The 13,246-nt window shown below is 46.8% G+C and overlaps 1 protein-coding gene across 3 annotated transcripts in view; it reads left to right on the top strand.

Annotated features, from left to right (window-relative positions):
• Positions 1-6,953, top strand: part of SYT17 (synaptotagmin 17) — an 88,216-nt gene extending 81,263 nt beyond the window's left edge. For 2 of the 3 annotated variants that reach the window (XM_005224748.5, XM_005224749.5), the window contains exon 8: positions 5,501-6,953. In XM_005224748.5, the coding sequence (XP_005224805.1) occupies positions 5,501-5,697 (197 nt within the window). In that variant the 3' untranslated portion in view covers positions 5,698-6,953. The remainder of the gene's footprint in view (positions 1-5,500) is intronic. The other variant, NM_001193210.1, reaches the window with a different exon arrangement.
• The last annotated feature ends 6,293 nt before the right edge of the window (positions 6,954-13,246 follow it).

Raw genomic sequence — 13,246 nt, 5'->3', positions numbered from 1 at the left:
TTCTCTTAGGAAGGCTTTCAATGGAATATTACTTAGCCATTGAAAGGAATGAAATAACGCCATTTGCAGCAACATGGATGGACCAAGGGGCTCAGAGCAGCCCCCATAACAGTGAACCATCAGAGTCATACCGAGTGAATTAAGTCAAACAGAGAAGGAGAAATACCATAGGACATCTCTTGTCTGTGGGATCTAAAAAGTGATACAAATGAACTTATTTACAAAACCGAAATAGACTCACAAACTTAGAAAATGAACTTACAGTTTCTAGGTGGAAGGGATCTTTGGAAGGGATGGTGACAGGCACACACAGCTGTATTTAAAATGGATAACCAAAAAGGACATATTATATTAATATAGCACATGGAACTCTGCTCAGTGTTATGTGATAGCCTGGATGGGAGGCGGGTTTGGGGGAGAATGGATACATGTATATATATGACAGAGTCTATTTGCTATTCACCTGAAACTTACAGCATTGTTAATCGGCTATCCTCGAACACAAAATAAAAAGTTCAAATAAATAAATAAATGATCACACAGTGACCATCCCCGAGCTCTGTGAAGGAGGAAAGGATTGTTTGCCCCTTCATCAAATGGCCCTGTACTACTCTAAGTTCTGATATCTGTCTGGTAGTCACGGTCCACTAAATTGATTAAAATTACTCCAGATGGGGAAAGCCGATGACCACGTATATTTGAATTATGTCTAAATTCATGAAGAATAAATAAGATCTAAGAGAAAGTGTGAGGCCCCCTCTGCATAGGTTTTGTGCTTGGACTTTGTGACATCTATGCATTTTTAAAAATTGAATATGGTTAATTTGCAATGTTGTGTTAAGTGTACAGCAAAGTGATTCAGTTATACACGTACACACACATTCTTTTCGATTATTTTCCATTATAGGTTACTCAAGATATTGAGTATAGTCCCCTGTGCTATACAATAGGTCCTTGTTGACATCTGTGCCTTTCTGTCACTCTCTGGATTCTTCAGGTTGTTCAGAAAATCCCTCCAGACCATGAGGATAAATTAGAGCATATACATTGTGAAGATATATACTAATGATGGTAGTAAAATGAGTCCCCATGACAGTCAGTGGGGATATTTGGGGTGCCTCACAATAAAATTTCTAGATATTATTGTTTTTGAAAAGGAGAAATATAGGGATCTAGTTATGAGGAATTTACTTCATATACAGGGTTTTTTTTTTTTTTTGCTGCAAATACTGCATGTTGCCACCAGCTCGCTCAGTGACTTGGCTTCCTTGTGTACAGGGTGGAGTGGGCCAGGGATATCTAGCCTCCTGTCTCTGAGCCGCTCTCTGGATTCAGTCAATATCCAGTGTAATTCCCTATGCTCTCCACCAACACAATCCCTGGAATTGACCGAGATGGCCAACTTGATGTTCTCCCAGACAACGTTTATGATAGAAGTCATTAGTTTTATTCAGGGTATTACAATTTGCATTTTAAATGTTTGGCTTTTAAAAGACTGCTAAGATTGCCATAACTTTTCCAAGTGATTTGCAAGTCCCGAAGCCTGCCAATTAGCTCAGATGGCCGTAGCAACGACTGCTTCCCGTCAGAAAGGCTGAATCACTGAAGAGCGACCACCCTTCAAGAGCTGAATGATTCACCAAGCCAAGTTACTTTGCACATTGGGATAAGAAGCGTAGGCTATCAGATTTCCGTTCATACTTCTGCCCCTTCTGCTGATTTTGATGTAGATTCTCTAATAGAGGCTTATTTTTTCCTTTGTTTTTTTTCCCCCAAAATTATATATTCTTGTTAGAAGCTCAAACTGTACATACTTATATAATAAGTACAGAAAGTAGAAAGTTCTGTTTCTCTTCCCTAGAGAGAGCTGCTCTGAACAATTTTGTGAATAGTCTTCCAGATATTGTTTTCTAGTCTATATATTGGGTTGACCAAAACATTCTTTTGGGTTTTTCCATACGATCTTATGGAAAAATCTGAACAAATGTTTTGGCCAACCCAATATCATTTTTTTTTCTTTTTTTTTAAGCAAAAAGAGATTGTGTTTACATATACTGTTTTTGCAACTAGATTTTGTCTCCTAGCAATATGTCTTGGAGACGTTTCCATCTTGTATATATAGGTCTGTCTCATTTTTAACCATGGTGCTGGTTTCCATGGTATTGTCACATCAGAAATTATTAGTCCTCTCCAGTGTTTGTCTGGGTGCTCCCAAAGCTGATCCTAAGACAAGACTTGGGTGCAAGCAGGCTACTAGGAAGGTGATCCCAGGAAATACTGATAAGAGGTTGGGCAAGTGAGACCAGAAAGGGAGGCAGGCGAGTGAAGGATGATCCATGAGGGGGTAACTGGAGCTTGGGAGGCGGGACCACTGGCAGGTTCATTGATCCTCCAGGACTCACAGAACTTGGAAAAGCTGTTATACTCATGGTTATAGTTCACTGCAGTGAAAAGATACAGACTCAAACCAGCAAAAGGCAGAGTCCAGGAGAGACCAGGCACGAGTTACAAATGTCACGTGGACAGCATTTCATTCTCCCAATAATGACGTGTGGCAACATGCTCGGAGGATCACCAACCAGGGAAGCTCACTGAAGGCTTCGTGTCTAGAATTTGGTTTAGGGGTCAGTTGTGCAAGCATGGCTGACAGTCTGGGTGGCTGACCCTAGTCCCCAGCCTTTTCTGAGGTCAAGTTGCTCTTGTGTGGCCCAAGGCCCCTGCGAAAGTCACGTGGTCAGCATACACTGGCATGTCCCAGGCAGAGCGCAGCAGGTGCTCACCGTGGGATGTCAGCAACAAAGGATAGGGGTAGCCTCCACAGTGGGCAGGATATCAACAGCCTCACTCACACTTGCTCGTGAAGTGTTTTTGTTGTTTCCATTTTTCATGCTCACAAATGATGTTCTAGAGGAGGGGTTGGCAAACATCTTTGTAAAGGACCAGATAGTAAATATTTTCAGCGTTGAAGGCCACACGGTCCCTCTTGCAGCTACTCAACTCTGCTGCTGTAGCACAAAAGCAGCTGCAGGCATTGTGTGAACAAACAGATTTGACTAGGTTCCAGTAAAACTTTATTTACAAAAAACAGGTACAGACCAGGTTTGGCTTGAGGGCTCCAGTTTGTCAGCCCCTGCTACGGTGGATAATTCTTTTATGTGTATCTTTGTCCCTTCGTGCAGGTAATTCTACGGGACAGATCTCTGGAGGTAGAATTGGTGGGTCTTAAGCAATGACATTCTTATTTTGAGCAGATACTCTGCCCAAAAGATGAAACTGCTTCCTCTTTCACCAACAGTACCTGAGAATATTTGAGATTTCTTTTCTTAAAACCACTTCCCAAAGAAGCAAAACCACTAGGCTGTTTCTCCATTTTCATTCTTGAGTTTTGCAGAGGCAGAGGAAGATAGAACATTTTATCCCCAGGGAAAAAGCCCAAATGGGGCCTGAAATGGTCTCCTGATATCTTGCTTTAGATGTGAGGCCTACAGGAAAAGGGACTCTGGTAACTTGTTTTCATTTGGTGAAAGTTTAACCTTCCATTCCCTACGAGGTGTGGTTCAAGAGTCCTGCATGTTGCCTGTTCAAAGAAGTTGTGCTTGTTTGTTTTTTCAGATGCATCAGAGAGCTTCTCAGCAGTTTCCTTTATTAAGCAAAGACTAGTCCTAATTTTTCTCTTCTGTAAGGGGTTTCCCTATAAATCAGGTCTACCTACGCATAGTGGCCACTTTACCAGATGTATGAAAAATGAACGCGGTCCAGTTTTTGTTCGTGGAGCTGATAGGTATGGGACACTGTTGATGGAGTGAACTTACCGCAGTTCACTCTGGTCTTTTGGGGCTTAAAACAATGGATAGGGTTTTTGTTTTTCCACTTTTCTTCTTTTCCCCTTATTTTTATCATTTGGAATTCTTGATGTGAATCCCACAGAGGAGAACAGAGATTTGTTAGCATTCAGTCTCTGTTTTGGGTTGCATATTTTAGCTGGTTTGTTTGATAATGGGCACCCCTTCTGGGATCTGCTCGCCTGTGCTCTGCTCACGCTGGGTGAATCTTTGATAGTCCCCATTCTGTAGTCCTTCATTTATAACACAGACAAACACAGCCTGCTTTCCCGTCAGTGAGATGGCATGCCCTGACTCCCCACATGCAGATAAGGAATTAGGCAGAACTCGGCTGGAAAGATAAATCAAGCTATCTCATTAGGCTTGAAAGACACGAATTAAGCTTGCATGGGAATTAACAGCCTTCTGAAGGGACATACCGTGCAACAAAGGGAGAAGAAATTGCCAGAGCCCTTTCTCTCAGGAACCTTGCCTCTGCAGCCTGTCTCTTTCATAAAGGTCAACAGGTAGAAATTGAGGATTGAAAGAGCAGTGTAGTGTTTGTTGAGTACTTATTAAGTGCCAAGGCTGCACTTACTAAGAAGAGGGTGGCAGAGGATGAGATGGTTAGAAAGCATCACCTACTCAATGAACATGAATTTGAGCAAACTCTGGGAGACAGTGAAGGACAGGGAAGTCGGGTGTGCTAAAGTCCATGGGGTTGCAAAGAGTCGGACACAACTTAGCAACCGAACAACATTAAGTGCCAGAATCTCAGTGCAGGCTCCTAAGGTAGTTAAGATTCCCGTGTAACCGAGGAGGAAACTGAGTGTCAGAGGGGCTCCTTTGCTTATCTCAGGGGTCCCAGAGCTGTCCAATGACAGAGCCAGGATTCACTCTTTGTGACCCCATGGGCTGTATAGTCCATGGAATTCTCCAGGCCAGAATACTGGAGTGGGTAGCCTTTCCAAACTTCTCCAGGGGATCTTCCCAATCCAGGGATCGAACCCAGGCCTCCCACATTGCAGCGGATTCTTTACCAGCTGAGCCACAAGGGAAGCCCGAGAATACTGGAGTAGGTAGCCTATCCCTTCTCCAAAGGCTCTTCCCGACCCAGGAATCGAACCAGGGTCTCCTGCATTGCAGGCAGACTCTTTACCAACTGAGCTATGAAGGAAGCCCTAGGATTCATCTAGGATGTCTGTTCTCATGACCTACAGCTTAACCAGGTGGTTCTTATCTGGGGTGAATTGACGCCCTGGAGATACTGGGCCCTGTGTGGAGATTTGGGGATTGTGGGTGAAAATGGCAGCTGGTGGTAGAGGCCTGAAGTGCTGCTGGACAGCCTACAGCGCACAGGCTGCCCCCACAGAGAATTTCCAGCCCCTGCCTCAGCAGTGCGGCCTTCAGAACCTGGTTCGAGCACTCAGCGGGACTCCAGTGGTGGCTGGGCGGGTCCACCGGGACTACCCGGCTGTCAAGCCCTGAGGGCAGCGTGGTGAGGCTGCAGGGTCAGAGGTCAAAAGCTGCAGCCAAGGGACTTACGGGAGGATGAGGAGGGAATCGGGGAATTTTCCGGGGTTAAAAGAAACAGTGTTCTGAAAACAAGGACTCGCGCCTGCCGTCGAGGCGTATGGAGACTAACGCCTCTGTCCTGCCTCCCCTGCCCCTCTGGTTAGTGTTCGGCCACAACATGAAGAGCAGCAACGACTTCATCGGGAGGATCGTCATCGGCCAGTACTCCTCCGGCCCCTCGGAATCAAACCACTGGCGGCGGATGCTCAGCGCCCACCGCACGGCCGTGGAGCAGTGGCACAGCCTGCGGTCCCGGGCCGAGTGCGACCGCGTGTCCCCTGCCTCGCTGGAGGTGACCTGAGGACCACGGGGACGGCAGCTGTCATCTGTGGAAACAAGGAAGAAAACTTAGGACAAAAAAAAATGCCATATGTGTATACTGTTCCATCTGCACACACACACCACACACACACCCATACACACCCAACTCCTCTCAGAACCAAGAGGACACTGACTATTGATCACACACTGGCCACCCTTGAGGAGTGGGGCCTGAGAACTTTCCAGAAGCCCCATCCATCCATTAGCCGCAAGCTGAGCGGGCTCTGCCATGAGACTTATGGGCAGTGCTTAATCTACTGGATCCTTCTGCCCTAAAATGCTCTTTCAACCCTCAAGCCAGAGAAAAGACCTCCCCGAGGGTGCCAACCTCCACTGAGATGAAGTTTTCCAAGAGTCTGGCCAGTGTCTCAGAGTTGGACATGACTGAGTGACTGACACTTTGACTTCACTTTCACTTTGGCCAGTGTTGGGAGGCCTAACCGCACCCCCAAACCCAAAATGCGCACCCACTGGGTGACTCCCGAACAGCCTGCTGTTCCCAGAGGTTCCTCAAACCTGCTACCTTGGCCCCAACGTGTAAGTACTTTGTCTTCTCTTTAGTGGGTGTGATACATAGATTAGACTATCTGAAGAAACCAAACGGCAACAAAACATAGTCCAGTGTCAGAAGCCTCTCCTGGCTTCCCTGAAGCCGTCCTTGTGTTAGCTTCTCCCTGGGGACTCCCCGTGGGTATGTGTGTAGATGTTCTGGCGTGTGTGCCCTCAGGTGAGCGTGTGTATGTGTGTGTGTGCCTGTGTGTCCCCTTGGTGCGCGAGGCACTGGCCGGGACCTCAGGCCTGAGCACTCCTCCTGTCTGCCTTGCCTGTCAGTGAAGTTTCACTCACCACCCTCCTGTGTGTCAAGACCCCACCTCAGTAACAGTAGCGTGTGTGAATAGCAAGTTAATAGAATATGATAGAGCAGAAGTAACATTTTTTGACCGAACCATGGTGATTGAGACTCCCAAAAGACCTGCAGAGGACAGTTACATGGAATAAAAAGGCCACCACGCCCACCACGCCCCCACCCAAGAGTCTCCCTCTTGTCACACTCTGAGGGTCTCGCTGTGTTTTGTGTGTGAACCAAAGTCACTTCTCTTGTGCTAAGAAATTAGTGTAGTTAGAATAGATCTCTCTCTGTCTCTGTTGGATGCTTCTGTATCTCTTCCCACAGCGTGTTGTCTGGTATAATGGGGAGCTGTTTATTGAAATTAAAGATTGTTTATTTGTGCCATGCATTTGAGTTATCTTTTTCTTCATGAACACGGGCATGGAGGGTAGGAGGGTATTTCAGTTACTGTCTCTGTGTAAAAACTCAAAGCACTGGTGTTTATCATGCTCACAGATCTCATGGGTCCAGAATTCAGACCAGGCACAGGGATGGCTTGTCCCTGCCCCATGATACCTAGGATCTCAGTTGGGACACTCGAGGGCCACAGTGGGTATAACCAGACAGCCAGTCATGCTGGACATTGTTGGTTAGACTTGTGTGTGGTCTAGGCAGAAAGGACAGTTAAAACATTAAGGTATATTTATCTGACAACTGACAGGAGAACTTGTGTAAAAGAAGATAAGGATTTATGTCAGGTCCCTCCTGTTCCAAGCAACGGGAACTTAACACCAAATTGTTTAAGCCACAAAGGAAGTCCTGGCTTTAGGCATAGCTGGATCCAGAGGCTCTCCTGGACAGGCTCTCCCCATTCAGGGAGCATCATGGTTACCAGCAGCTTAATAATTTCAACTCGTACTCATCGTTAAGACCCAGGTTCAATTGCCGAGACAGAAATGACAGCTCCTTCCTGTCCTGCCCACAAGAAGCTTTTCTGTTTAACTTTTTTAACAACAACTACCTCTAACTAAGGCCTTACTGCGTACTAAGCCCAATGCCAGCACAGCCTTATTTAATTCTCACAACAACCTCTTGACAAGGGAGCTATTATTATCCCCATTTTCCAGGTGAGGAAAGGAAGAGTTTTTTCCTGTAAAACTGTTCATTTGTTCAGGACAAGAGCCATGGCTACTTAGCTTTCTATTGTGTCCAGTAAAAGGGGCTTGACCTAGGTAAACCTCGTGGGCTGAGATGGGTCCACTCCTGGCCCCATTGGGCTTTCCAGGATCCCCTCGCGGGTCCTCTGGTGCCTCCCACTCTGGAGTGGAGGTGGCATGAAGGTCGAGGGGGAAAGACAGGGAGATTGCCTTAGGTTATGTTTCTAAGGAGAGAAAAGGAGAAGCTTTTCCTTCTTTATAAAACGCCTTCCTGCCCATGGTTGCACAGAAGAGGAGAGAAATATGAGAGAATAAACAGAATGAGGGAAAACAGGACTAGAGATGTTACACGGTGATTGGCTTTGGAGCCAGAGAAGCCACGGTTCAGACCTCAGGCCCAGCACTCCCTGCCTGCACCCTCATCAAGTCTCAGAGCTGCTCTGGGACCCAGGTTCCTCATTATCTCAGGTGGGACACCTTTGAAGCTGATGTTGAGGCAAGGACTTGGGTTCAGTTCAGCGCAGTTCAGTCACTCAGTCGTGTCCGACTCTTTGGGACCTCATGGACTGCAGCACGCCAGGCTTCCCTGTCCATCACCAATTCCTGGAGCTTACTCAGACTCATATCCATCAAGTTGGTGATGCCATCCAATCATCTCATCTTCTGTCATGCCCTCCTCCCGCCTTCAATCTTCCCCAGCACCAGGGTCTTTTCAAACGAGGTAGCTCTTCCCATCAGGTGACCAAAGTATTGGAGTTTCAGCTTCAGCATCAGTCCTTCCAATGAATATTCAGGACTAATTTCCTTTAGAATTGACTTGGGTGCAAGGACTTGGGTATGATGGCTTATTTGGGAGGTGACCCCAGGAATCATAAACGGAAGGATAAGTCAGGGGAAGGAGGAACACCATCAAAGCCTGCTTTAATTGGCATTGTGAGTAGCTAGGGCTCAGTCATGCTGGGGACCCACATATTAATAGAATACACTTGAGAGTGACCACTACAGGGAAACTGGACTTTTTAACTACTGCATCTTATTGCTCAGGGCCTGAGGGGTGCCCCCGTTGGCATTCAGTGTTGGACACTTTAGCACTGTCCTGTTGGGCTGAGCCAACTTGGGTAGCATAGAGAACTCCCCGGGCAGAGAACGAGGGTGTGCTCGATCAGATGAGCTGTCCCCATGGGTGGTCCAGCCCACGGCAGCCTCGTGGGCACTTGGGTAATGAGGGTTGCAAGTGGGGCATCCCCAGCACCTGCTACCCTCGTTCCCAATAACCAGAGGGCTGACCAAGCACCGTGCCAAGTGCTAAGTGTCTCATTTCATCCTCCTGCAGCAACCCACATGGGAGATGTTGTTAGTTCCCTCTTATAAATGAGGAGGCTGAGGCTTCATGAGATTAAGTGGTGAGTAAGCAGTGGAGATAGAATGCCAGCCCAGGCATTCTAGCTGGCTGACTCTAGAGCCTGGTATGAGCTAAATTGCAGCTCCCCCAAGCTCGTGTACTGAAACCTTAACCCCCACGACCTCAGCATGTGACTGTGTTGAGAGATGGGACTCCTTAAAGGTGATTCAGGTTAAATGAAGTCATCAGGGTGGGCCCTGATCCAATACAACTGGTGTCCTTACATTAAGGGGAGGTGAGGACACAGAGACAGACACACACTGAGGGAAGGTGATGTGCGGAGACATGGGGAGAAGGCGGCATCTACAAGTCAAGGAGAGAGGCCTGGAGACCCAGGCCGAGGACAGTGCCTTTCCGGGAACGGCTTCTGCCAACACCTGGACTTGGGACTTCTGGCCTCCAGAACTGTGAGGCAGTGAAGCTGTGCTATTTGAGGCACCCCATCTCTGGAACTTTGTTGTAGCAGCCCTAACACACTTAAATCAGAGCCAGTGTGGCTGACCACTGTGCTGGACTGACTCATCTGAAAATAGGATGGCAGTTTCTACCCCGCAAGGCTGCAGATGGTATGAGGATGAGCCAGGATAATGCTGGCAAGGTCTTAACACACCGCACTTGCTGGCTGTTCCTAATGGACACGCATTGGGCAGTGCTTGCTGATTATAGACAGAACAGCGAAGCACAGGTGTCACAGCCGTCCATGCCTCCTGATTCTTTTCCTTTCTGGGTGGCCTGTCTTCCATGGCCAATGGGATCGCTGTCCTTTTTTCAGGGTCAAAAATACCATTTAAAATAATTAGGAATGAGCACCACTAAGCAAAAATTTTAAACTTATGCCTAGAAAAAAGACTGGAAGACATTGCCCTGAAGGTCGCAGGGGTTATCTTTTGGGAAGTCATTTTGCTACAATTTTATACCTTCCAATTCAGTGTTTTTGAGCGTCCTATAGTGATCTCATGGTAGTTTAATGTATATTGAGCGCTTAAGTGTCAGGCATTGTTCTAAGCACTTGTATGAGGGAAGGTATTGATTTATTTCCATTTTTCAGATGAGGAAACCAAAGTTAAGAGGGATTAAATAATCAGTGTGTGGTCACACAGAAGCAGGTCTGAAATTTAAACACAGATACAGATATGCCTGAATTGGAAAGTATGAAATAAACCAGCCTCTACTGTCCCTTTTATAATGGTGGTGGGGGGCAGGGAACTTTATTTTACTTACTGGTAAATAAATGACAATTTTTAAAAGGTAAGAAACTAAAGGAGATGATAGATAGATAATAGAAAGAAAGAAATAGATCTTTGCTGAACCCGCAGGCACCATGAGCACAGTGGGTGTATGTGTGCATGTGTAGGGTTGAGGGGAGAGTAATGCCTTTAAGAGACCAGAAAATATATATTGTGTTACGAAGAGACCTCTACAACCTCCAAATGGCAGCAAAGATCCTATATGTTAAGTGAATAAATTGTCTATGTTCTAGACAGTAAACTTGAAGTCTGGAGCAGGGGGTGCAAACTATGGCCTACAGGCCAAATCCAGCCCACTACTCTTTTTTGTGAATAAAGTTTTACTGCAACCCAGTCAGGCTCATTCCTAAGATTCAGAGTTGTGGCCTGCAAAGCCACTACTATCTGGCTCTTTACAGAAAAAAATTAAGTTGCAGTTATGTAGGATGAATAAGTCTAGGGGTCAAAGGTACAGCGTGATGGTTATAATTAACAGCACAGTCCTGAATGCTGGAAATTTGCAAAGAGTAGATTTCAGGTGCACTCAGCACACACAAAAGGAGATGATATGTTAATTATTTTGCTGTATCATTTCACTATATATATATAGTGAAATGTACATCATCATGTTGTACACCTTAAATATTCTTCTTAAAAGAATTCTTGCTGCTGCTGCTGCTGCTAAGTCGCTTCAGTCGTGTCCGACTCTGTGCAACCCCATAGACGGCAGCCCACCAGGCTTCCCCATCCCTGGGATTCTCCAGGCAAGAACACTGGAGTGGGTTGCCATTTCCTTCTCTAAAAAGAATTCTTAATTCTTCTTAAAAAAAATAGAATTTTTAAGAAAGTTTGCTTGCCCCTGTCTAGAGTAAGGTAACATGGATGTACATATGACTCCCCGGGGATCTAGTCAAAATGCAGGTTCCAATTCAGCAGGTCAGGGCTGGGGCCTGAGATTATGCATTTAATGCGCTCCTAGGAGATGCCACTGCTGCTCTCCATGAACCACACGCTGGGCTGAGCATGTCACAAATACTTGTGGTGTTTCCTTCAGAGCAGGGTCATGATCCCATTTACCAAAATCTCCAGCCACCACATATTATCAACACGGATCATTTAGGAGGTTCATTTGCCAAATCAAAGGGCCCTCCACTTTTCAAAAGCATTTCCGGTGCCCTGTGTCTGCTGACCCTCCTTGTCCACCTGGTCCATTCACACAGAGGGTGTTTGACATGACAGCAGGGGCCCCTGAAGGACAGTCAGCACACCAGATGATGGAGAGTGGGGAGAAAGCATCCCAACTGTCTTCCGTGTTTATGTTTTTCTATCAACTTTTAAAATAAGTCAATTTCGGGGAGGGCTGTTTTATAACAGGGTATATTAGTACAGTAAGTTGTATGTGCATATCACATATAATAAACATGTCATTTCTAAATGAATAAATGTGCATGCTCCAGGGCACACCCCCACAAAGCTTGGAGGCAAGGGGTAGACAAGAGTTCTGCTATGGCTGAAAACGGGCCTGGGCTGTGCTCCTAGCATGAGTCAGGCCTTGGCAGGCTTTCAGCCCTGCGTGGGCTGGCAAAGCACACTATGTGGGCACGAGTTAAGTTATTCCTCGCAGGCACAGCTGGGTGGTGCAAAGAGAAAGTGAGTGATTGGGACACGTTTGTGCCCGTGAATGCCAGCCACACAAAGTGTCAGGGCACCTGGCTGAGCATTTCAGGAGAGAAAGGGGGTAGTGTTCAGAGAAGGCCAGGTAAAGACTTGCACAGAATCAATGACAATCACAGCAAAATTTGCTATCATGCATTCAACACCTGCTATTTGCCAGCTTCTATGCTGAGTATTACAGACAAATGATTACATTTAAACTTGGTGAGGTAGGCACTGTTAGTGGGGGTTTCCCTGGTGGCTCAGATGGTCAAGATTATCTGCCTGCAGTGCAGGAGACCTGGGTTCAATCACTGGGTCAGGAAGATCCCCTGGAGAAGAAAATGGCAACCTACTCCAGTATGTTTGCCTGGAGAATCCCATGGACAGAGGAGCCTGGGGGCTACAGTCCATAGTGTGGCAAAGAGTTGGACACGACTGAGCAACAAACACTTTAAGGTAGTTATTATCCCCTATTTTATAAAGGAGGAAAGAGAGGCTCAGAGAGGCAGAGTGACTTGCCTGTGGATACAGGAAGACTCTGATTTTTAGAGGTATCAATTTTTAAATGCAACAAGATTCCAATAAAACACCATCATTTAAGTTTGAACACACTAGAACCGTACACTAACAATAACATTTGCTTCTCTTTGTTGAACACTTCCTCTACATCAAGAACCTTCTACCAGTGCCTTCTTTAACCTCTGAAAGACCGGGTAGGAGTTGCCACACCTGGCCTTCCTCCTCGCTGCAGGGAATCCAGGGCTCAGCAGCAGATGAGGTGGGGACCGGCTGAGCCCAAGTGCTGAGGCCCTGCCTGAAGGGGGCGCCCTCTCTCAGTTCAGTTCAGTTCAGTCTCTCAGTCGTGTCCCACTGTTTGCGACCCCATGGACTGCAGCACGCCAGGCCTCCCTGTCCAGCATCAACTCCCGGAGTTTACTCAAACTCACGTCCATTGCAGGGAAGGCAATGGCAACCCACTCCAGTACTCTTGCCTGGAAAATCCCATGGACGGAGGGGCCTGGTGGGCTGCAGTCCATGGGGTTGCTAAGAGTCGGACACGACTGAGCTTATATTTTCACTTTGTCTGAGGGCACCGAGATGCTTTGTCTCCTGTGCCAGGCTGGGACGTGCATGTTGCTATTGTCCCATCTTACAGTCCCAAGGGATGCAAACCCAGGCCCAAGGTCACTCGTGGCTTGGAAGCAGGACAGTGCTTCCTCTTAGTTCTCCGAAGCGGGCCGGCCAGGGGCAGCCTTCCG

The sequence above is a fragment of the Bos taurus genome, chromosome 25 (assembly GCF_002263795.3).
Source record: "Bos taurus isolate L1 Dominette 01449 registration number 42190680 breed Hereford chromosome 25, ARS-UCD2.0, whole genome shotgun sequence".
In the NCBI taxonomy this organism is placed as follows: domain Eukaryota; kingdom Metazoa; phylum Chordata; class Mammalia; order Artiodactyla; family Bovidae; genus Bos; species Bos taurus.
This window is presented reverse-complemented; position numbering and strand designations above follow the sequence as displayed.